The 26195-nt window shown below is 38.2% G+C and overlaps 1 protein-coding gene across 3 annotated transcripts in view; it reads left to right on the forward strand.

Annotated features, from left to right (window-relative positions):
- EML4 (EMAP like 4) overlaps positions 1-26195 on the forward strand; it is a 168795-nt gene that overhangs the window by 119627 nt on the left and 22973 nt on the right. For all 3 annotated transcript variants that reach the window (XM_075042793.1, XM_075042791.1, XM_075042792.1), the window contains 8 exons: positions 10015-10138; positions 15272-15421; positions 16901-16970; positions 18344-18454; positions 20858-20953; positions 23079-23213; positions 23442-23577; positions 25305-25456. In XM_075042793.1, the coding sequence (XP_074898894.1) occupies positions 10015-10138; positions 15272-15421; positions 16901-16970; positions 18344-18454; positions 20858-20953; positions 23079-23213; positions 23442-23577; positions 25305-25456 (974 nt within the window). The remainder of the gene's footprint in view (positions 1-10014; positions 10139-15271; positions 15422-16900; positions 16971-18343; positions 18455-20857; positions 20954-23078; positions 23214-23441; positions 23578-25304; positions 25457-26195) is intronic.

Raw genomic sequence — 26195 nt, forward strand, 5'->3', positions numbered from 1 at the left:
GATTGGTGAAATCAGGATTTTATTATTTAAGCAGGAAGCATTTAGATACAGTCTTATTGAGTTTGTTTGTGTCCAGTACTTCTTTTAGAGTCTTTTTCTTCTTTTTTAATAAAAGGCTAGAGTTTATTATTAAACTTGAATTATTTCAGTGCAAATGGTAACTGTTGTTAGTACCTAGATTCTTAATGTCACCTGGTACATGCCAAAGCGGGGTTTTAACTATGATTTACTCATCAAGTTATATTAAATTAATAACCAAAGATCTATTAAGAAATCACAAGGCAAAGATGTAAAATCATCTCACACTGAGAAACCTCTTGTCTCATTTGCTTTTTTTGACTGTTGGTTTGCATTGCACCAGCACTCAATAGCAACAGGGCATGTCCGCTTGTCAGGTTCAGAAAGCATTGACATGGAGCTCAGGGAGAGAGATGTCAGACCTGCAGTCGCATTTTAATTCCACTGTAACTTAAAATGTAATGGTCTGGGCACAGTGGCTGAATTTGGTTGTATTTGTCTCTGTGCTGTTAGCACTGGTTTAAATTAGAAACAGGCTTTTAAGCCTTTGTTCCTCAGGTTAGTGGTCCTACAGAGTTCTTGGACACAGGCCTGAAAGCAGAAAGCTTGTGGGAAAGAAGCTATTTGTAGTATTAAAAAGCATAACTTCACTGGTCAAGCAACTAGAAGGTGAAGACAGATTAATAAATGTACTCTGGATGTGGTAGTTTATTGTATATTAGAGAGTTCTGCTTGGCCAAGCTAGTTGAAGTCTTTTGGGGTTTTTCATTTGCTTGTAATTCACTTTAAGGGTAAGATTCACATGCTAAACACAAGTAGAACTGAGCTGAGGGTTTTGATGCATCAGTCCGTGTTCCTCTTTCAAACTAGATGGGGTAGGACCTATTGAAAAATAGTCACTAATAATTTGTGAGATAAGATTATTGTAATGATTCCTTAAGAATTAAATTTACAACCATGTAGAAAAATAGATAATTTTGTTATTTATTCACTATTATCTACTCTGTGTGTGTGTGTGTATATATATATATAATCTACTGCATGCTCATTAGACTTCCCATTGTGCATACACTTGCTAGCTGAAGAGCAGTTAATTACAGCACAGACTTGGGGGGCTACCCCAGGGTCTATCTAAATAATGAGGAATAGTGTGATATAAAATAGGTTCTAATATTTTCTCCAGGTTTTTTTAAGAAATCAGTAATTGAGGATGAGGGCTTCTCACATGCTTCTAGGAAACTACTGTGTATTCCCTGATGATTTTATTTTGAGGCATGTTTTTTGGAAACCAGAAGGATTTTGATTTTGTTATGTCACTGCCTTCAAATTTCTGAAGGATCTAAACAGTAGCTTTCATGTCTCCTGAATTGCTCTTCTCTCTAGATACTTGAGTTAATCTACAAAGACTTCTTTGATCTTTTTTTTCCTTATCCTATCAGTTCCTGTTATTTTTATTATTTTCCTCTGAAAACCTTCCATATTCCCCTAAGAATATGATTCACAGAAAGTAATAAATTGCTTAAGTGTCATTGCATGAGTCTTTCTGGACTGACTTCATAGAAGCACTAATTTCAGCCTTTCAGGTGGTTTGTATTGCCATATCTTTACTGTTTGTTATCACCTGCAGTGTTTTTCATTGGTCTTACCTTCCAGCTTGCTTTCCCTGAATTGCTGGGCTTTGAACTTTCTTCCAAGAGCAAATTAATAGGCATTGTTTGCAGTTGAATTTTATTGTTACCTTTGTGCTGCTTTTTCTTTTTGTTTTTTGTTTGTTTCTTTCTTTCTTTTTCTTGTATAAGGCGCGATTAAAAGCTTATTTATGTTAATGGGAATCTCATTTTGATACAAGGAGGCTTTGCAGAAAATTTTCAGCCACTGTCTACTGTTTCTCTACAATTCTTTATTTGCCCCTAGTTTTAGTCCTGGATTCTTGAGTGTTGCATGATTTACCAACAGTTTCCTTGCATGCAAGGTAAGTATGCTGGCTTACAGTGACTGTCAATGAAGAAGATGCACTTGTTTCCTTGTAGATCAGGCAGGGTTCTAGGGTTCCCTCTCAGTAGCAGCACCTTGTTTCACCGACATATTTATTCCTCTCTTCTCTAGCAGGCTATAAACTTTCAGAGAACCCACAGCAGATCTCTGGTTGCTAACACCTGCCTCCAGTCTGTTGGGACATATTTGGCTTAGTGTTTGCATTAATGAACTTAACATAGGAAAGTAGGAGCACTGATGAAATTTCACTGATGACATGAAGCTGAGAGACCAAACTGATATAGTGCAAGCTGAGATTTTAATATAGTAAGACCTAGATGTTCCTGTGGCCTGGACTAGTATAAGACAAAATTAAATTAATCAAAGTGAAAGATCATACATGCAGGAGTTGCTGGCAGTGTTTTAGCTATAAACAGGTTGTCTGCCAGAATTAAATGTTGAGGAAAAGGGCTCTAACATGCTAGTTAATCATACAAAGATTGAACTACTCACTTGTTAGAAAAACACAAATGCAATCCCAGGATTTATCAGAAGCAATTGTAATGGAGATGTGCAGCCTTATGGAAAATTTTAATGCGTCAAACCCTTTTAGGTTCTCCTCTGTAACACTGCATGCCGTTATAGCCACCCACAATCATAAAAGGCAAATTTTGTGGTGATGTGGAGACAGACTGAAACCTAATCACACAAAAAGAGAGTTAAATAGCTGGATGTTTTTATTTTTGCAAAATGAAGGCTGGGAGGAGGAAGGGCATGATATCTGTTTTCATGCTCACCTGATGCACTTCCAGTCAGCAGATGGGCAGACCTGTGCTGAAGTTAACAGCCATGCTGTCACACGCACAAAAAGCAAACAACCTGGCCATGCTTTTGTTGTTGCCTGGAAGTTGAGAGGTTCCCAACTATTAGGAGAAGGAGATTTTTGGATGGTATTCCAAAATCAGCAGAGTGTGTTTGTACGTATCCTAGTGACAGCAGAGTCTCTCCTGTCTAAAGGAAGTGCTGCAAGTACCCTGCTCAGAGTAAAAACCAGAGCGATGCAGGCAGAGAGAGTGCACTGCGGGGAGTGCTGTGCATCTCTTGGGCAGGGCTTAAGCTCGGCTCAGCTGTGATGTTCTTCCAGCTCATGACATGGGTTGGCAGAGCCTCATGGCTGATAAGCACTCAAATCCACCTTTAGGTGGGCTCTTGCCAAGTCACTGGGCTCTGTCTTTGTGTCACTCTTCTTGACTGATGTTTTGTGTCCCTTCAGCTGACTGGGGCCACAGCACCATCAGATGAAGTGTTTCTGCATCTCTGGGGCTGAGTTAATAACTTCCCCAGACCTCCGGGGATCCCACAGACAGCTGATACCTGCATGGAGTTTGCTTGGGTCCAGCACACCCAGAGGGCTGCCATGTGAGGCTAATAAGCCTGACCCAATCCTGGGGGCAAAAATTGGGAGTGCTGGTCATGTGTCCCCTGGCACTTGTGCAAAGAGATTGTTGAGGCTCCAGAGGTGAATTATTGCGTAGCCAAGCAGAGTTTGGCAAGGGCTGTGAATGTGAGCTCAAAGCTGCACAAAAGCAGCTACAGCTGTTCCCAGTGAAGAGCTGACCCCTGAAGCCAGAGCGCTGCATCCACTTGATGCTGCCTTTTGTAGCAACCCTGGGCCCGAGCTATTCCTTTTTGTGTGGCGTGGATAAGCCATGGCACCTGGGTGTGCTATCTACAGAGCTCCAACTGTACTTTCAGGTTGGTTTGATCCATATTTGAAAGGATTGATAGGACATCTGCAGTTGCAGATTAACTTAGCAAGTGCCAAGGTCCTTTCAGGTATGCCCTCCTGTCTCTTCCCCCTTGACCCCCAAATGCTTCTGCACAGTGGGTAGCGGGGTTTGAACATCTCTTTATATGCTGTAGAGAATTTTTACTTTTGTACCTACTGTTTTCAGGCAGGTAGATACCAGAATTGTTGAGGATTTTTTGTTTCTTGGGGTTTTTTTCTTTTCCTCTGCTTGCTTTAAAGCTTCTGACTTTATCTCCCCTATACTCTCTTACCTACGTGTCTGTTATGGGATGACCAAGGCCTTTTTCTTCCAGAAGATCAAGTGAGGGGAAAAAAAAGTCTTGACATACTGCTTTGTACCTGGAAATAGTGAGAATGCAGGAAAGAAACAGATAGTCTAATGCTCTTGAGCATTCAGTTGAGCCAGTATGCTATGAAAGAGTTAAATCACTGGTTTTCTTAATTTGCAAATACAAGAATTTGGCCTGAGGCAATTAGTTTGTATTTGAGAATCGTTTTGTTGATATGCTGCCACCCTCTCTAGTATTTCAAAAGATTTTGACATTAATATTAATCTGCCCTACAAGTTATTTTGATGAAAGGAAATTTACAGTCTTAGACAAAAATCTTTCAGTGGGTTGTCTCTTTTTTTTTTTTTTTTTTTTTTTTAATCCTTCCTCTTCTCTCAGGAGAGGCTTAATCAAGTTATGCCTAGCCTATGTCTCTCTAACAAGTGTGTTAAATACTTATCTTCAAAGGTAAGCTTGAATGACATGCAGCTAGCTAATAAAAGCAAAAATGTTCTTTCTTTAACGGGGAGGTTCAGAGAGCCAATTTGTGTCGGAATGTCCTGCAGATAATCTTTTCCCTGAACTCCAGGAGAACCTCTTCTCTTCTGGCCAAAGACTTGACTGAATTCATCTTGGACTCTTCATCTCTCATCTGCAGAGTCCAACAGGTGCAACTGCCTCCATCCATATGAATTTCAGTTGCAGCTTGTCTCCACCATTCTAAGCAGCAATGAGAAATTTGATCCTAAATTTGTGGTGTCATTTTGCACTGATCTTGTGGAACCAGAAGTGCCAAGCTCAGCATCAAATTGAGAATTTGACTTGCATAAATGCATGGTCTTTTCTAAATACCCCCAGGCTACTCTGTGCTTAAATTTATAAGAGTGTGAGTGCCAGATTTTAATAGAAAGGTCACTATTAATACATTACTCTTGGTTTTGGCCAGTGTTGTTTTATCTCTGTAAAATACATACTATAAGAAAATACTTAGGTGGAAAAATGAGACATGTTACTAGTTTGGAGTAATTATCTAAACATTTGTGTTAAACTAGTGACAACACTGATCTTTAGCTTTTCTCAGCAATGCAATTAAGCAGTGCACGTTTGGTAAAATAACTATTGTTTCTAATGTAGCTATTACAAAGTGATTTTCTTTGTTCTTTGATATTTGATCTGAGGCAAGTTTTCTACTGTTGTCAGTGGATGGACTCACAGGGTTCTTGTTCAAAGGAGCTGTATTTGTTCTTAAAAGTGGGTCAACTGTTTTGCATCTTCTCAGTATTTGTTCCTTTGATACTGGACTTAAATGGCTCAACTTTCATTATATTAGTATTCTAAATAAGGAAAAACCTTTATGCATGTGTTAGTTTTACATTGCTCAATTTTTACGATTTCTGTTTAGGAATTATTTTTGGAGCCTGTGGGTTTTTTGCACTAGCTTTCAGCTGTATTTGGACTGTTGTAGGAGAATTCTCTTATGTTGCCTCCAGCACAGAGTAAACCTACTATCAGGGTCAAAAGCGACACAAAATTCAAGGAAAATGAATTCTTGGTCTCAGAAGGTTGACGTGAGCACACGAAAAGTGGAAAAGGAGTCACACTAATCATATCCTTTAAGTCTGGGAACTTGGTAAATTTGATAAACTGTGATCTGTTTCATCAAACAAAAAAAAAAGTTAAAACTGTTGAGCATCAAGAAATCAAACTACAGTGTGTTAGGAGGAAAACCAAAAGTTTTTGATTAATTAAGCCATACGTGTTGTGAAATCTTCAAAGTGAGTATCATGCACCTACTAGAATACTTCAACTAGTTTATGTTCAGGTACTTAGATTCATTGACCTACTTAAGTTTGAGCAGTGCTCTGACGAGCGATGTTAAAACCACGCAAGTGGTTTCTTTGGCTAGGAGTTACTGAATAAATTTATATGATTTGGTCACCATAGGTTTTTCCTATATGTGTCAACGCTGTCCAAGTCATTGGTGTGTGCTAGGATCATCACTGCTATGTTCAAAGCTAGTGCTTTCCAGTGTTTTCAGAGCTGGGGTGGTATTCCACAGAATTTCACACAACTCTGGTAAAATTCTCTATGGTCAGAAATACTTCTTTTAAATAACCTAGAATATTCACCATATTTTTTCATTAGACTGATGACTGTTGTTCTTCTATCTTATCTAGCTGTAGAAGAAAGACCTTGAGTGTCAAGAATTGATTTCCAAACTTTGTGCAAGACTGCTTTATATCTTTGGTGGATGAAAACGGTTACAGGTTTTTCCTGTCGCGTTCTCTTCTGACTGCAGTAAGGCAGAGTATGTTTCTGCAGTCTGTGTAGTAGGGGTATTTCAAATTCAGAGAAGGGTAGAGACCCTGGCTTAAGGTTGGTCTTGCTCACAGCTTTGATTATTTCTCGATCTCTGCATCTTCTAAAATGTTTCTGTAAGCAAGAGACTATTTTGGAGTCTACATTGCTTCTGCTGTCACTGAAATGCTCTGCTTTCTCTTGCCTTTTTAGATCTCCAAGTTTGACTTGAACTGCTAAGCTATAATTCTGTGGGAATAAGTCTGAGTTTCTAATAATTTCAATTATAGATATTTTAGGGAATGCAAAACACAGATTACACATTCATGCAGTCTGAGTAATAATATTGCGCCCAATTGGGCAAATATTTACAAGCATTCCCTGGGCATTTACAGGGAAGTCTGTCTCGTGTTTGTCTTTTGAAAGAAATATAATAGTAATTGTTTAAAGATCATAATTTTAGAGCTCAATATTGGTTGCATCAAGTGCAGTGAGAGATTTCTTAATACTGTATTGCTAATTCACAGCTATTCTTCTACTCCAGTCCTTCTCAACTATTCACATTTTGGTTTGAGACTCTGAGTTCCCTCTGTCTGCTGTGATTTTCAAATCCCTACTCATAAAAAAATACTGTAGTTCCAGATTCACAGTAGAATATTATATTACTTTGGATTTGTGATATAAGTTACATTAACAATGGATATTAATTACTAAAGAAGTTGAAGAGTGATAAAAAGTTGCCATTTCATTGACGCAAAATTAGTGAAATATTTGGATCTTTGTGATCAGTGCTTTTTGAAATGAAACTCACATGTCAGCAGCATTGGAGTCTGGCATTAATTCTTGTGGATTTGAGGCCTGATTTAACCATGGTTAAACAGCACTACAGTGCTGGTTTTGCTATGTGGGTAGAGCGTAAAGGCTTTTAAAAGTCTCCAAGGACTTTTCTAGCCATCTGAAGTTAGAAAATTATTATTGTCGTAGTGTGGAGGGAAGACTTGTGTAGGGCACCTAATATACTAGTTGCAATCATGTATTCCTTAAATCCAGATGCCTTATCTTCCAATGACTAGCTGATTTGTTTGACCAAGCCACCCAGCTACTCTGTAATTAGTTTTCTCCAGTGGAAAACAATTTCATGTTCCTTGAAAAGGAACTGCTAAAAGCTTGTGAAGTGCTCAGATGCCCCAACAGATTTACATGTATTTTGCCACAGCTGTAGACAGTGTTACAGCTGGAGTCATTAGGAGCTGTTGCTTCTTTCCATTCTTCAGGATATGATGCAATGTGCAATAGCATGCAATTAGAATGATTTCAATAAATTAATAATTCAGGTTAGTGTATTAGTGTGTGTGATGATACATAACTTCAGATGATACTCCTCAGCAAAGCTTTTGACACTTTTTCCTGCAGTATCCTTCTGTCTTAGCTTGGCCATTATGGTTTGGATAGGTGGGAAGCTAGGTGGGTAAAAGAATCAGTTTGATGGTTGGCCTCCGAGGGTCATGGTTAAATGGGTCATACTCTACCTGGTGGCCAATAGGTAACAAGTGGAGTCTGGAGGGGTTTGTCCTGGACCTGTCCTGTTTAACAACTTTAGCCATGACCTTGTCATGAACGAGTGCTTTGGACTGCTTAAGCAATCACTGTCAACGGTATTAGCAAAAGTGATTTAATAGGAATTTATAAAAGCGCAACTTCACAAAGTTTGATGGCAAAGTTCACTCTATTACTTAATACATGGATGAAACGTACAAAGGAGAATCAAGTTAGAATCAAACTAGAATTTTTTATACAGAGACTGAAGACGCAAAACGCTAAGAGAGAAACACGCAAAGGAAAATTGAGTTAGAATTGATTTTTCATGATTTGCACAGAGATGTAAAAAGGTAGGGGAGACCCTCTGTTGAGTCATGAGGTTCAGAGAAGACCCCCTTCTTTCTAAACTCCTGATGGAGCTTAGGTATGGCTGGATCCACTCCTAGTCCCAGACTTGGGCAATGGTTTATGTCTAAAGGGATTATGTGTGTAGCAGCCGTCTGAGGTTCATTCACAGTTTGATGTGAATCACAAGATTTAGTAGAATTTGATCATTTTAACATTTACAAAGTGATTCAGTAGAATTTACTACAATCGCAACAGTGACTTGGTTATAGATTAGAAAGGGCAATATTTATATTATACTTGCTGTAGAATACCTGGGTCAACTCACACACACATGAACACAGACACTAAGAGAGAGGGGGGGGGGGTAGAGAGAGAGAGATAAGCAAAGGTATACCTGTTAAGAATTCCCCTTGAGTTCAGTGAAATACCCACATCAAATGTCTTGGCATTTTCTCAACAGGCGAAGGGGTTGAGCCTCAAGGAGTGAAGGGTATCAGCCCAGGTCCTGTTGCCAGCTTTCAGCAACGGTCCTCCGATGTTCGCAAATGGGAGAGTTGGCGAGCGGTGAGAGGTGTCCCTCTCAGAAGGAGGTGCTGGTCACAGCCCGCTGTGGTCCAGGAGAGCTCAGAGGGCCTCACTTAGGACCGCTCTTTGTGGGTTCACAAGATGATTGGCTTTAGTCATCAGCAAATTACTGGGATTACAGTAACACGGGTACCATTTCACAAGAGTTACTCAGATAAGGGAGGTTCCAAGGCTGCCAGGGGACGACTAAATTTCAGATAAGGGATGTTCCAAGGCTGTCGGGGGATGACTGATTATTCCTGTTCCCACTCCCCACCTTAGCCATGCAAGAGTTCCTGGTACGGTCAAGGGACACTTAACCACCCAACTCACTACACAAAGGCTGAGGTCCAATGGGAATTCCTGAGATCGTAGAGCGGCCCAGGATGGTGGGGGGGAATGCACCACCACAGACCTGGAGCAGGGAACACAGTACACTCTCAAGTTTGCAGAGGACAGCAGACCAGGGCCCCACTTCATATGCTGGAGGGTAGAGCTGCCAGCCAGCGGTACCTGGGCAGGCTGGAGGGATGGGCCTGCAGGAACCTCACAAAATTAAGCAGGGACGAATGCCAAGTCGTGCACCCGGGGGAAGGAAGAGCCCCTGGCAGGGATACAGGCTGGGGACAGAGGGGCCGCAGGGAGCAGCTCTGCAGGAAAGGCCCTGGGGGTGCTGGCAGACAGCCAGGTGCCAAGAGAGGTTGTACCGTCTCCGTGCTTGGAGGTTTTCAAGGCTGGGCTAGGCAAGACCCTAAGCAACCTAGTCTGACCTCGTGGCTGAGCCTGCTTTGAGCCAGAGGTTGGATTTAAAGACTTCCTGAGGTCTCCTTCAACCTGGAATACCTTATCCTGTGATTTTATGACTACTTATTTATTCAATTTCAGATTTTAATTCGAATTTGAAATTTGCCTTTGTAATTTCATTTGCATGTCTAAAATGATACATGCTTAGTCTGTTCTATCACAAATTCTACTAACGCTTACTCTGTGTGTGTGTGTGCGTGCGCGCGCGCGTGTGTGTTAGTGTTCTGTCTAAAAAAAAATAAAAATCTGGGCCTTTACCAAGCTCACATTTCAAAAATAATTGTTATATCGCAAGTGTTATTTGCATTTCTGTGCTTATTACTGGTTTCTTTCATGCTTATTTCTTGTGTAAACTTGCCACGTGATTAATATGCTTTTTTATTTCAACAGAGGGAGAATATATCAAGATGTTCATGCGAGGTCGACCAATCACAATGTTCATTCCTTCTGATGTAGAAAACTATGATGATATTAGAACAGAACTGCCTCCTGAAAAGTTAAAACTGGAGTGGGTGTATCCTTGATATCAGTAACTACTTGCTCTGTTCCCTTTTCGTCTTGTGTTGCTTTTTTTTCCTTTAGAATTTGGTCTTGTCTGCTCTGTTCAGAGACAAAAATTACTTAAAAGCAGGGAAAAAAGTTCAATTTAATATGGCAATTGAAATGGTTCGTAGCTACTGTATAGTATGACTTTAAGCTGCAAAATATGTAGGCACAGAAAAGCCATATTTTTTCTTTTTTTTGCTGTTGAAAATAATTAAAATTTATTTTTAGTGTGAAAGAAAGTCTCTTTGGAGAGTTACAGAGTTTCAGAAATGTCCTCCTCTGTCCCCCCACTGTATTAACGTAGGCTTTGCATTCAGGAACATTGGTTGTTTTCAATCTCTATTCATTTTTAGGAGGGTTTAGAGCTATGGCAGATCTTGAATTTCTTGTGGTCCTTACCTATGGAGTGAGGATTGAAGAAGCAGCCATCCTTTGCACTGCTTCTGTGTTTCAGCTCCAAAGTGAAGGGGTTACTTTCTTGGAGACTAGTGTGCATTAAATGCTCTAAATAAATTTATCATTTGAAGAATGGAGTTGGTGTGTGGCTGATGACAATTCTCCAGGCTTAGTAGATGAGATGTTAAGTTCATTATAAGAAACGTGTTTTTGCACATGTTTGGGTCTTCCTGACACCCCCTCATCTCTGCAGATTCTTCCAGTAAGCTGTGATTGTGTAAATTTCTTAGTACTTCAGTAAAACAACATGTCTAGGCAGCACTTAGGTTGGTGTAATAATCTCAAGTTTGATCCTTCTGATGTTGCTGAAAGCAGAAACATTTTTAGGAATGTTGATGATACACTGTCATATGGCAGGATATGTACAGACAGAGGCTACCCCTACCTCTATCAGCATATCTTAGTGACTAAGGCATACGTATTTTTTAAGCCACCCCTTGTTACTCCCTTTAGGAAAGAAGATTTCTCTATTATTTTTCCTGCCTTTATTAACTAATAGATGTTTAAAACAGATAATGTTGGGTACTTGGTTATGAAGAGCAGCTGTGGAGCTCATGTCCTCTGAACTTTTCAGTGAGACTGTGGAAGCTTAGACTGTAAAGGGGGAAAGTTTTGGATTAAAAGTCTGACGGGAAGGAAAACAGAGCTTATTCATGCTTTGCAAAGCTGTGATGCCCAGCTTTCCTACTGTCACAGCTCTTGGGTGCTGATGCTGGCATTCATATGACCGTGGAGTGAATTGGGTCAGTCACTGATCTGGCTGAAATGTAATCTTTTTTTTTTTGTGGAGTTAACTTTCAGCAGGATCAACTCATTAATTTGATTTGCCCCACAAACATGCAAGAGCTAGAACTGGCATACTGGAGGAAGACCAGATCTACTTTTTCAGCAGCAGCGAGCAGTTTGGACTGACAAAACTGATCATGAAATCACACCCTCAGTTAAATAAGTGCAAATCCAGTGTAGACACACTTACTTAATGTCCAAGGACCTTAGGTTAAACCCATTTCCTGCTGAGGGCTGATTAAAGTGAAATAAATCTAGTCTAAACATACTGTCCATATGTTTTTGGAATCTGTTTAAGGAAATGTCATCCTAAATCAGACCGGTATATTTATGAGTGTAAGGTATCTTTTGGATACAATGGTGAAGAAAACAATGACGAAAAGGCAGTAAAATTTATGAGGGCTTAATATTGGTCTCTATGAAGTTGCACAGAATTGCTCTTCAGTTTTGGAGATGGGAAGATACAGCAGCAGCAGATCTTGTACTTCATGCACAGGTTTAGCAAGGGGAAGAAATCTGCAGGCCAGCTGTAACTTCCAGATATGATGGCACTCTGAAGCCTGTACACCTTATTAAAAAGGCATAGAGACAGTGATTCATAGAATGTTTTAGCAGTGTCAGTGTTTTGCAGCTGAAAGGTCAATTGAGTGTTGAATTGTTCAATCTAAGATTTGTTTTGAACACTTTTAATTCTCCTGCCTTCTGCATGATTGTTCATAATTGGGTTTTCCTTCAGTATTACTGTTTTGGAACATGCTAATCAACTATGAACAACTTCAAGGCAAGAACTGAAGGGTTCTTGCGGTGGGTTTTTTGTTTGGGGTTTGTTTTTTTTGTTTTGGTTGGTTGATTGGTTCGGGAGGGGGGTGTCCTTTGTAGATGAACTGTGTCCTGCATGTATATTCAACTACTGATACCCAGTACTGTAGATTCAACAGAACATGCTTAGCTTTTGTCTGCCCTGCAGATTACTGTCAGTTGAAGAAATACCTAAGCTGCTTGGCAAGATAAAGTAGCTCGTGGAGAAGTCTGAGCTCTTCACTGTGTCTGGTTCCTGAGTGATTTCATTTAAATTTAATAATTTAGCTTGGGTATCCCTGCTTTGTAGTGCAGTCTTTCCTACTGCACTTCAGAACTGGTTAAAGCATATCTGGCATTCCCAGTAATAGCGAAATGAGTTTATGTAACAGCTAGAGAGGTCACAGTCAGTGCTGCTGTTGACATACAGTGACTTTATGGACTCTTTCTCCCAATGTATAGTAGCTCAGTTTCTGGAGGGTATTTCTGACTGTTTTGTAAGATTATTTTTAGCACTGGTGCTCTTCTTTCTAAGAATAATTGAAGCTAGTGGTAAATGTACTATTGAATTCTGGTGTAGAGTGGATCACTTTTCATGAGGACCATGGCTATTCTTAGCCAATTAAAAACAAAAAAAACCTCAAAACTAAAAGCTGTTAAGTATATAAAATGTTGTAACAAAACAGTCCTTGTAATTGGTGAGAAACATTCACAATATGAAGACAACCATCTCTGAATATCCCTGGTTGAAACATCAGTCTCATTGAAAGATTAACATTGAAATTTAGTGGAAATTAAGCATCAACGTTGTGTCACCTCTTTTTCTGTAGAGAGAGTCAGTCAATTATTGTATTAATGTATGTGCTGATTTGTTCTCTGTGGAGAAGGAAAGAACTGCTGTGGAGCAACAGCTCCTCTTGTTTTCTCTCGAGATAGTTGGGATGGAGAATGAAGAAAGCAAAAAATTTCTCCCACAAAACAGGTTGTTTCTTTACATGCTCCTAAAAAACACACTCCTAGAAAATGCAGCTGCTCTTTGGTACATTATTATGTAGGAGGGGGAAAGGAAAGGAATGGGCTGAGAAAATGTAACCATTTTTTGCAGCCTCATGAATGCCAGAGCTCAATGGTGGGTGCCAAAGTATTTAGCCTTAGCTTTGCATGGTAGACTTCTGTTATGGAAAGGTGTGTTTGCATAAATCGTTAATACTTTTCTAGGATGAATGTTCAAAGATGTCAATCTTACTAAATCCTTACCAATACACTCCCTATTGTATAGAGCAGATTAACAAGATCTGCCTTTCTCCTCTGAGAAGGTATTTAGAATAGCGTTCTTAATGCTTCAGGATAGAAAAAATATTTTCATTGGTTTGTAGCCCATTGTTTTTGAAAGTTCAGTGATCTGGTTGTTTTGGTTAGGTTTGGTTCTTTTTTATAAAAGGCCATTCTGGAGTTTCTTTTTGTTCCATTAGTGTTTAAAAGAAGAAGAAAGAGGAAAATTTAGTGGGAAAGTAAACAGTGATGGAGGAGAAACAGAGGCATCCTCTATTTTTTCTGCCCTCAGCATTGTGTTGTATCAGCATTTCTCTCGTTATCATTTGCTAAGCAAGCTCCTCTGCTTCAGAGGAGCCATTGTGTTTTCTGTAGTAAATGGAAGACAGCAAGATATAAATCTGGTTTGTTTTCTGTACTGTTAAGAGATTTAATTGACAACTGAATGCAGTGTCCCTCTTTGAACCATTGTTTAGTTACAGCATGTTTTTAATTTTGCGAGTGTTTCTGTGGTATAGCAGTCCTGTGGTTTGATGGGACTGCAAAAGAGGAAAGGTAGTGTGGTGGGGGATTCTTGGCTGTGGGGGTGGCATTGGAAGGGGTGTGGTGGTATTTTTGGTAAAAAGGTAGCCCTTTTCCAAGAAGAATAGAGGTCAGGCTGTCAGCTTAGATGTCAGTTTAGATACTCCCAAACTTGGACTACTGCACCTGCTTTCATTTATGAGAAATGGCCAGCTTCATGCATCCAGCTTTCTCCATGTGGGTCTTTGACTTCCGTTTATTTACCTGATTAACCAGGACCTAAGGCTGGAATCCTTTAGATAGTTGCTTAATGCATTTCCCGTATTTTCCTTGCTCTTGCAAGTGTATTAGTTGGCGCTGAAGTGGAGAGCTCTCTGAAGTGCAGGACATAACAGGAAAATTACATTTTCTGAGGCTACAGAACTACTGTAAAGTCTGAGTTATGATGTTAATTGTACTTAGTGACCCTGGGAACTGCAGTACAGGCAGACAGACACTTTAATAGTCTAGATGAAGAAAATTGCACCTGCTTCAAAGAAATAAGAAGCTGTAATAACATTTGATCAGCGTAACTAAGGCTGAGTCGCAGTGTGTAAAACTTCTGAACATCATTAGGAGTCATGCAGGTTTCCTCCAAAAGTCATCCCTTTTATATATTTTGGGTAGGTTTGGATAGAATATTTTTCACTGTGTCAGTTCCTTTTTAGTTTTGTTTGTTTTAAAAATACTCTAAAACAGTCTAAAGAAATATTTCCTGAACTTGGCAGCTGCTGGGCAGAAGCTCGCCTTTTTCTGAAGGGCATTAGGAATTTTCACACACTTGTTGTAAAAGGCTGAATAGTATACACTGAAAGTAATGCTCTGGTGCCCGCAGTGCAGATGCATAGCTCCATTGCTGTAAAAATTGTTAAATCAAAACAGTGAGTCGTGCTATTACCTAATGAAACTTCATGTGGAAGTTTTTATAAAATGACAGCACTGTATTTGTTTTACTTCAGTGTGCCTTATATATTTTATTTTTAACATCAATGAGCATCACTTTTTAAGGGATTTGGTTTCCTGAAATCCAATTGTATGGGGTTTGTTTTGTTCTGTTTTTTTAAACTGTGTTACTGAAATTGTGCTATAGTTTTAGAGGAAAATCATAAAGGGCATTTCCTGACATGAAAGCTCCCAGGAATCCTTTAAAAAAAAAAAAAGTTGGTATTTTTTTTCTGATATACAGTGATTATGAAAACCTTGACTTTAAAAAAAAATATATATGTAGATATGGGTATCGTGGAAGAGACTGTCGAGCCAATGTTTACCTCCTTCCTACTGGAGAAATTGTGTATTTCATAGCATCAGTGGTGGTACTATTTAACTATGAGGAGAGAACTCAGCGACACTACTTGGGTCATACAGACTGCGTTAAATGGTTAGTATATAACATTTGCATGTAAGTATGTGTGTAATAATGCAGAAATGTATTTTTTTTATTCTCTCCTACTGTATGTATGAGCTCATTAATGTCATCCTAATTGTAATTGTTTTCTGTTTCATCTACCCCAGTAGATTTCACTGTAGTAAACACTGCACAAATGAATGGTGCTAGAGCAGTCTATGCTCACTTACAATTTCTGGCTTAAATGTAAAACAATGCGATGCGTAGACAATCTAAGAGTGCCAGATTAGAGAAAGGATCTTTGCTTAAATTATTCTAAGTAGATATCCCAGAAATGAAAAATTGTTGTCAGCCTAATTCTAAATCAGTGATTTACAGGCAGTATGGTGAAGGTGTAGTCCTAAAGGAGAATTAGAAAACCAAACGGAAAACTGAGCAATAATTTTCTTATTTTATAATAGATACCCCATCCAAGTATTAACATGGTCTGGGAAATCAGAAGTTTGCAAAACAAAACAGAAAAGCAGGGAAATTGAAGCCAATGTCATTGTGGGTGGAAAGGCAGTTGCTGATTTTACAATGTTAGTCTGAAGAGTAGTGCACATCATGTGATGGTGAACATAAGCTCCCTACTGTACCTTAATGGAGAAGGTTTGACATCTAAACATCTTTTTTCCTGGCTGTGCTTTGATAACTGTAATTGCTTCCTGTGGGAGGAATGCTGTCAGTCAGTCTTGTGTTCTTCACTTTCATTCAAAAAACTAGACTGAATAGTAAATGGTTTTGGTGTCCATCATCCTGACCTCTTCAGGCTCTCCCTGGCTCCCCCTTTCCTGTTTCAACGGCTTTCTCCACCTTTGTAGTTTTACAGAGAAAGCAAGTAGGAAGGTCGGTCAAAAAAATCACTAGGACTAAGAGGATGTGTATTCTGAAATCTGTTTTTTCGCATTGGGTCCAAAGCAAAATGTGATAAGCAAAAGCAGATTTTTACTTACACTAGTAGTACACCATACTGGAAAACTTCATTAGTACAATTACTCATTTCAAGTGGTAGTTAATCCCTGACTCCTCGGTGCACAAGCCCTCAGCCAACTTTTTAGCTGTTTTTTCCCCAGGTTCATGCTATCTGTAGGTTTAGGCATAAAATATGCTATAGTGTTTATAAATATGGCACGTAACTATGCATAGGAAGTTCATCATGAGACAAGGTACATTTTGTTACAGTGGACTCCTGATACAGTCAAACCTTAGATTTGTCAGAGCATGTGTGGAGGTGGCTCTTCTGGCACTCCTGGTTGTATGCCAGCAGCCATCGCAAGAGCCTGATCAACCCATCAGTACAGTATGTAATGAAATAGTCTGATGAAAAACATTCAAGCCGTCTCATGTGGGATTTAGGGTCATAAGTGTCTTCATGGGCTTCTGTTGAGAAAGAAAAAAAAATTTACAAAAAACCTCTCAGTTTTGAAGACCTATGACAGCAAAAGCAAGTCATATTTCTGTCTGTCTTAGTCTTGCAGTTCATCCAGACAAAATTAGAATTGCAACAGGACAGTTAGCTGGAGTGGATAAAGATGGAAGGGTAAGTAATAGAGCTGTTGAGCAGTAGTATCTTGTTTTGAAAATCAGGAAAAAGTGTTTGGGGTTTTTTTTTTTTTATCTCATCATCACCTTCTGTTTGTAGTTTATTTTATGCACTGCATTTACTGAGATATTTTGCTGTTTCTAAGGTAACAGCCTATATCTCTAGCAAAAGACAGTAACAACTAAGCACTCAGCCATACGCCAAAAAGAGCAGAAGCTCATAAAGTCCTTTATCTGTGACATAGGAAACTCAATTTTAATTGTGCAAGCAAATGTGAAGCCTGTACTTGATTTATAAGGCCACATCATTTCTGTCACATTTTTTTCAATAAGTCTTCTGCCAGAGGAGGAGAAGTCCCCAGTTCTGTGGGTCAGTGTACTCTTAAGGCTTCATGGAAGAAGAAACCAACTTTGAGAGTTCATGGAAGGTGTGTCAAGCTTTCCTACAAACTTGCTCATTTGGGAGCAAGTGTGTTTAAATGCTCTTGTCCCTGGTTCTTGGGAAACTCTGTCACAATTTGAATAATTGGATTATCTTCATGAAGTTCTAGACAGAGGAAGAAAAAAAAAAAAGAGGGGAAAAAGAACACAGATGCTATGAAGTGTAGAAGCACCTTAAATATAACCCTTATTCAGATGTTCAACTTAATTTCTTTTGTAAGAAATTGATGTGGGTTTTTTTGTATAGATGGTGTTATAATTTCCACTGAACATTTGTTGACTTTCTTGTTAGGGCTGGCTGGTTTGTTTTTCCATCAGTGGGATGATTTATTGACACTTTCGATGGTGAATGCTGTCCTTAAGCCAACTTAATTCCCACTTCATTTGTGATTGTTTCACATTTATGAAGCTAAGTTGGTTTGGGATAGTACTTGTATGAAATACAACCGTGGACATTTTCATGGAGTGGTTGGTGATGGTTAGGAGACTTGCTTCACCAGGGTGTTTTGTTTTGGTTTGGTTTTTTTCCTACTTTATGTATAAAAAAAACCAAGGTTTGATCATTGTTTTCAGCAGTTGCATAAGATTGCTAGGTCTGGTGCCTGAAATGCAAGATGACTCTTCCATTATTGGTTCAATGACTTAAATTGGGCAAAGATTTATTTTCACAACTACCAAATGCCACCACACTTAATTTCCTGCCTCGGTGGCACTGCTGCCACGTTTGTAGCTCAGACACAGGGGGGAAGATTGTCTTGACTTGCCTTTTGAGCTTCAGGATACTATCCAGCAGCATCATTAGCACAGGTCATCCTGCATTTCGGTCTGCAGTTTGTAATTCAGGTAGCATCTGCTTAAGGAAACTTGACACGTGCATATGATGCTTTCACCGTTGATGACGCTGTTTTGTCCCATTGCTTTTTCATGCAGCCTCTGCAGCCCCATGTTAGAGTATGGGACTCGGTGAGCCTGGTGACGCTGCAGGTTATCGGCCTCGGGACTTTTGAGCGTGGAGTGGGGTGTTTGGATTTTTCAAAAGCGGTAAGATGGGTGCGATTACTTGGTGTGTTAATTTATCCAATCCTATGTAAACGGGAAGGAGATCTCTGGACATTTTGTATGTGGTTGTCTAGCTGATCTGTTTTGGTATTAAAAGTGTGTCAGTAAAGTTTATGTATACTTTATAAAACCAGCTGACAGCAAGCTAGCTGGAAAAACAGGAAATTGCACACGTAAAATTGTGGTAACAAACTAGCACAGTGAAAAAATAGCAGGCAAGAAAAACCTTAACTAGAAATTGAAGGCCATGCTGGGTTTAGTGGTTTGGTTTTGTTTGTGAGGGGCTTGGTTTTTCGTTTGGATGTTAAAAACAAGTTTGTTAGTGAGGTTCGTGAAGACGAATTTTAGCAAGTTCTGATAGAAGGGGTAACTTTTCCTGCCTGCACAGCTGGAGTAGGTTTTTATCCACCGAGAAATAAAAAAAACCCAACATTGTCTTGTGCTATTTTTTCCCCCAAGGAATAATTTGTTCAATTTGTGCCTCTACTTTTACACGGGGAAAAAAAAAAAAAGAAGTCTTGTTACTGGGCCCACAGAATTTGTCAGAAAAATCAGTAGCAAACGGAGATGTGCTACTTGGCATTGATAAAGTTCTCATTTCAGAATTGGCAATGAGTTTATTTTTTTGTAAAATATGTGTATATTTTAATCTTTAACCTGCCTTTGTATTTTTGCCAAAGCACTGAGACTTATCAGACCTGCTGAAAACTTAGACTGTGATTCTTGCATCCCAGCAAGAAGAATTAATGTGTGTAAAATTAAAAAAAAAAAAAAAAAGGCAGAAAAATAATTTCTGCTGTATTTTGCTAATAGAGGAAGAGATTCACAGGACAGCTGAGGTGGGAAGAGATGTCTGGAGATCACCTCATCCACCATCCTGCTCACAGCAGGCTCAGCCAGAGCAGGCTGCTCAGGGCTGTGTCCAGCTGGCTTCTGAGTATCTCCAAGGATGGAGACTCAACGGTGTCGCTGGGCAACCTGTTGAAAAGAAATGCTTATGCTATCTTGCTGCAGTTTCACTTAACACTGAAACGTTGCTATGTTAGTTACATCTAGGTTTTGTCTTTCAGTAAATAAGATAATTTTTATGGTGGGGTTTTTTTACACAAATAAGGGGTAGCATAAATAAAATAATGTGAAAGGAGTACTGTCATTCCTGTCACTCTAACAAACCAGTAAAACTTTTGAACTGAAGTACGTTGTTTTTTTTTTCTAAGGTGAATAAACACATTCCAACAAAACAAACAAGCAAAAAACACAGGAATTTTTGAGGACCAGATTTTAGTTTTTATTAGTTCTGGTTTGCAGCTGAAACTGATTTTGATACCTTATTACAGTCTCATATGATTCCTCACTAGACAGAAACAGTGAACGTGCAGTATCTAGAACTGTGTTTTTAGCACATAATTTCATTAAGCCACACAAGAGCTGCGTATATCGCCAATGCTGTCTTCAGGGTTTCTTTCCACTTAATAATTGACATGTATATTTGCATATTACTGCTCATAATAGTATTTGGGAATAAAAATTTCAGCCACCTCTGTTTTCATAATTTGTTAGAGAATGCGGTTGAACTGCAAGAATCAACTTTAAAATAAATAAGGCTTCCTCCAAATCTTTCTACACATGTCCTTGAAACAACTGGTTTGTGCAAGTATGTGTTGCTGTGAATAAGTATGTTTTTGTTCTAAGATTTTCTGTCTGCTCTTCTAATTCCATATAGCCATATTTAACATTTTGTTGTAAAATTGTTCAAAATAAGCCATTTTAGTAATTTAATACTATAGATGCCAGTCTTTTTGCTCTGTAAGCATAATTTTATTCAGAAAGTGTTACTTTTGCTGCAGTTTTACCAACCACATGATGAAACTACTGGTACTTAATGCTCCATGCGGAACAAATTATATGTGCTTACAAAATTTGATAATGTAAAGTTGTGTGTATGTGACGGTGACATTTAAGAAAAAAACAAAAGTGGAGCTATGTGTCTGCTTCTGAGACCTGAGGAAAAACAAAATATTTCCAGAATAGAAAAAGGGAGAAACCTCTTTGCTACTAGCATGGTATTGCAAACAAGAAAGCAAAAAAAAAGACAACAACAACAAAAACAAACTAGGAGAGAGAGACTTGGTAAGATACTTTTAAAGGTTTCCTAGAATCATTATTTGAAGCATGGTCATTTTTTGTGAGATTATAAAAAAATCTATGTCTGTCTTTAAGAGAAAAGGAAAATACCAGATATTTGGAGTTTATAATTACTTTAAATGGACTTGATTAATTTATATTTGTACCTTTGTGGATTTTTAAAATACTACTACCCTGCCCTGTTTCTAAATGGGGTGTGATAGTACTTTGTCAGCACTTCTTTTTTTCTTTTTCCTTTAGGATTCTGGTAGTCATTTGTGTGTAATTGATGACTCTAATGAGCATATGCTTACTGTGTGGGATTGGCAGAGGAAATCAAAAATAGCAGAAATAAAGGTAATTATTGCACAAATTAATATTCTGAAATACAGGTGGTTTTATTCCCATAAATAAAACAGTTTGAGACACACACATTTGATTGTACTTGGAAACTGCAACTGTAATACCACTGGCTTGTATAAGGATACAAAAGAAGTGTATTCTTAACTTTGATATTGGAGGGGTTTTGCATATTGGAGTGCTTATAATTACATTTTACGTATCCTTGAGAGCCAATGCAAATAAAGCAATTCTCTAATATTTTCCTAATTTAAAAAAAAAAAAATCCTGGGAACTTTAAGAAACTGAAGTGGTGATTCAGTCTGTAGCTGTTTATTAAAAAAAACAAAAACAAAAAGTAGTTTTAGACATCCCTTATTTTCATTTTTGTCTGAATCGAGTTCCAGGCATAGATTATCCATACATGTGTCTCTTCTCATTTGAAGTCCATTAGTACTTTTGTAGATTGCAGTCTTGTCTGCTTTCCTGTTTTTTTCATAACCTCCTAAATTTCTGATTGATGAGAAGCGTTCAGAGGTGCGCTCAATGTTTGTGTAAAGTTGATTCCACTGGAAACACCAAACCCAATAACAACTTACTATTGAAGCCCATATTTTGAGACATCTTGATTTGCATTATACAATATCAAGCAAGGAGATACTACATGGATGTGGAACTGTGTATTTTTTAATTTTTTTTAAATCATGAATCAGCAAGAGGAATACAGGCATGTATGTCTATATGATTACAAACTTGGAATTTCAGATAACAAAATCAGGTTGGTTTGACCCATTTTCTTCAAATTATGTTGACCAATACTAATTATGTTCTATTCTGTAAGTTTTAGTGTAATTCTATGTCAGTATTTTCATTTCCTTGCTGATATTTAATGTGAAGTTATTTGGCATGTGCCTTGTATTTCCCTTTTTATTGACATTATGTTTTGACTGTTTTCACTCTCCAAGGAGTTCCTTGGTGATTCAGAATTGGCTGAAAACAATTTGGCAGGGACAGCTTGCCCTTCAGTACTTACTCCTGTTTAGGACTTGATCTTGCAGTATCTTAAGCAGCTTCCACAACAGGTGGTGTGAGCAGAGTTTCATCCCTTGAGCTAGGGTGCAAAACAGAAGCCTTTTCTCAGCTGAACTCCATTACATTTTTCAGTCCTTAGTTTCCATAGGATTTGTGGATATCGCAAATCCACTCACGTGGAGGAAGCTCTGTGTGAGAAGCGTAATTCAGTAAATATGGCCATCAACAAAAAAATTAAACTTAAGAAGGTTGTTTTCCTAAAGTGAGCCAAAAATGAAGTGGGAAAAGGTGCTGATTCAGCAGCACTTTTGTGGATACCCCTTTAAAGCATGGGCTTAAATCCCATTGAAATGCATTGATGCATTTACTTAAGTGTTATGTAGAGTCCTTGCCTCCGGGAGATTGTCTTCAAAGACAGTTTGGTTGAATGTACATTAGAATTTAGATAAATGACCAGTCATTTTGTTATGTTTGTAAAATCTATTGGTAAAGGATGAAATACTCACTGAGGTGTTAGTAATTCAGTAACAGTATATGCAGCCAGTAAAAATACAACGGTGGGACACTGTGTTTCAGAGTTTTGAGTTATGCAGGCTTCTGTTTTTCTTTGTGAGGAGGAAAGGAGAGGAAGAAAGAACCCAAAAGAATTTTTATAGAATTTCAGAAAGAGAATGATGGATGTAATCCTGCTGTTACCATTGTCTCACTTGCCTCTGTCAGAGCTTTGTTATCCAGAATACCAAACTAGTCTGTGTGAAAAATAAGCAGGGTGTCTTTTATACATCATTCACGTTCCATGGCAGAAATTTTAGCTGTTTCAGAGGGCAGAAGCTTTTATGATTTAAAAAGCAAATGTAAAACCCTGACTTTCCTACTGAAGTTTTATAAAGATCTCTTACGAATGTAGAAAATCCATATATATAAAATGATATGTGCGGTCATTCAGACAGTTGATTTAGCATGGAACACGTACGGATTCTTTCAAGCATACAATGAGCTGTCTAGTTCCACATATCTCTGTTCTGAAACCTGGGATCTTAACATGTGTTTTTAGTAGTTAATGTCTGAATAATGCCCATCTGAATAAATATTATTTCTGTTATTATTTCAGACTACAAATGAAGTTGTTCTTGCTGTAGAATTCCATCCAACTGATGCAAATACCATAATAACATGTGGCAAATCTCATATATTTTTCTGGACCTGGAGTGGCAATTCATTATCAAGGAAGCAAGGGATATTTGGGGTAAGAATGTCTTGATGTCAGGTCAGTTTTAAGTCAATGGAATGATCTGCTCACACTTTCTATAAATTTGCTTCGTTGTTACCATGTACTGTTTGAGCAGAGGTGTAAACAAACAAAAAAGGTTAAATTCTGCTTATGTGTATGCAGGGTATATGGGTGTGGATACGTTATGCTAATTATGTAGAGAGTACAAGCAATTATCCCTTTCTTTTGCTTGCTTTGTTTCAGAAATATGAAAAACCCAAATTTGTTCAGTGTTTGGCTTTTTTGGGAAATGGTGATGTGCTCACTGGAGACTCAGGTGGGATAATACTTACATGGGGCAAAACTACTGTAGAATCTACTCCAGGAAAAGGACCTAAAGGTAGGATACATTCACAGTTAATCGCAGATTTTAGATAGTCTGTAGAAGACAAACATAAAGCATTGCATTAGAAAAGAATAGGGAAACAGGCCTGACTAAGGGTGTACACTTCCTGTTACTAACAGGTGTACTAAACTCCTTAAAGTGTCATGAATTTGCTGACTTAAGAGCAGTCTAGCGGTTCTAAATAATTAATGAGACTGTGCCTGAAATGAATGAAAACTACTTTATCTGAAGGGTTTGCATTTAAAAACAGGTACAGTTAATTAGCTTTCCTTTCATCCTGATATTTGGAAAAGGCTGTAGGATAAGTTTGAGGATTCCACAGGCTACCTCTGCCTCTTAAGGCTTCCATTGTACCATGCTTAGTCTCAGAGGAATACCATTAAGTGTTGAAACTGATGTTAATGGGACTTGTATGTGAAGGAAAAATATAATGCATAGTTGTACCAATTATGCAAATAAGAGTATCTGGTTTAGCAGATAAGTCTTGGCTGTATAACATACTTTAAAACCCATCTTACTTGAAATTTGGGTTAAACTTACTCTTTAGGGCAAAGCTTTTGTAAAAAAGAAAGGAAAATTATTTGCTACCCTACATATGCAGACCTGGCACAGTTGAGCCCTAAGGTAACTTATAAATTCAAGGATAATTTATTTTACTTGGCAGCTTTTCAAACACTCTGGCTTAAATGGGTATGCCAGGAAAACATTCATGTAAAAAGTAAATTTTTAAACATAAGTATGTTTTGTAGGTAAATCTTTTTCTTGTCTTTCAAGCTAAGTGCAATGGAAAAATAACATATTACCTGATGTTTAATTTTGAAGTTCTTGTGCAAAAATAACCGTTCCTGAGTATAATCTTAAAAGATATCAAATGGAACATTTATTTACATTGCCTTAATTAAATATGGGATCTTTTAGTTGGTTTATCACGTTAGACTGGTCACAGGACTTGATCTCATACCCTTTTTCACAGTGTGAGAGCATGCTGACTTGAACTGACTTGAGCCATAGGCAAAGTCAGTGAAGTTAAGCTGGTATTTATTTGGGTGGTGTTTTAGGCTTTTTCTGTGATTGCTATTTGGAAATATGCAAGTCGCTACCTTTGTTGTTTAATTTTCTCACCTCTCTTTTGTTCCTCCTAGTGTTTTCCTTTGGGTAGGCTACTGTATTGATAGATGCCAAATGCTGCTTACACTATTTTTAAGTGAGGCAACATCCAGCACTAGATGTTAAGTTCATGCATCCTGGAAACTTTGCTATAAATAATTTGCTTTTTATTCCTATAAGACTATAGACAAGAAATCTTTGAGTTTCTTATGAGAAAGTAACTTTAATTGTTTTCAAATAATTACTTGCTAAATGTTTATTGACTCTAAACGACAGTTTCTCTTGCATCTGGAAAGACTGTGTTCCCTTGGATAGCAGAGAAATGAAAGCATTTTGCAAATAATTGTTTTTCTTGCCTTCACAAGTTGTAGGACAATCAATCTCAAAAAATTCTCTTCAGAAAGGCAGGCCCTTTGTTTTATCTTTTTATCCTGCAAGAAAACACTACCACCTTGTGTTTGCAATACTGATGCGATACTAATAGCCTGACAGTCCAAATGTAATTGTTTATTATACACTGTTACTTTATTCTTCTGTCAAAAGGCATAGCTTCTTGTAAACCCCGGGTGAAAAAACGAGTAGTGTTCTGTATTATTTTCTTTTTGTGCATGTAGGAGTATATCAGATAAGCAGACAAATCAAAGCTCACGATGGCAGTGTGTTCACACTCTGTCAACTGAGGAATGGGATGCTACTAACTGGAGGTGGGAAAGACCGAAAGATCATCCTCTGGGATCATGATTTGAATCCTGAAAGGGAAATTGAGGTAAGAAAGCAAGAGCGACAAGGGAATTGCCTTGAGCAAGGTATTGACTAGCAAGACAGAGCCCTCCTCACCCTTTGGAGGATCAGTAGTTAGGATGATAGAATGTCTTCTGGTTGCTGTCTTTTTAAGTGGATGGCAATGTTTTATTATAAAGTGTTTAAATTTTCAGCCTATAATGAGCCTATATGAGGCTTCAGTTCTCCTCTGTTTTAAGTTCAACAGAACTTATAAGGTTTTTCTTTCCTCCTAGCCCTTCCTTAGTTTCTTTTATTTGTCACTTTTTTGAGGATATTGTTTAGTATCACCTGTGTTTTTGTTAAGTTTGCCTGTCTGGAGAAAGAAAATGTTGCCAGGATTTGGGGTTTTTAATAGAATTTTTGACATAAGGCAAGCAATCGGTGGGATACTTATGGGTATTCTGTAAGAATTAATGATTAATAAGCTATGTTGAGGAACTTCTTTTAACTTTATCCTAAAACAAGTGTTTAGTGAATATGTATGTGTCTGTGATTTGGCTATATGGCAATGCTAGGTAAATTGGGATGAACTGGAAAAAAATTGTACATGATGGATTTTAAAATACTACCCCCATCCCGACAATAAGATGACCTCTTGAATTAATGTGTTCTTCTTAAACAGTTGTTCTAGTAATGGTTCACTCCACTTAGCTAGTGTCCATTTATAGCATCATTTTTTGCTTATTGCATATGTTTAGTTCCATCTAGAGTTTACTACCTTG

Source organism: Buteo buteo, chromosome 12 (genome assembly GCF_964188355.1).
Source record: "Buteo buteo chromosome 12, bButBut1.hap1.1, whole genome shotgun sequence".
Taxonomy (NCBI): domain Eukaryota; kingdom Metazoa; phylum Chordata; class Aves; order Accipitriformes; family Accipitridae; genus Buteo; species Buteo buteo.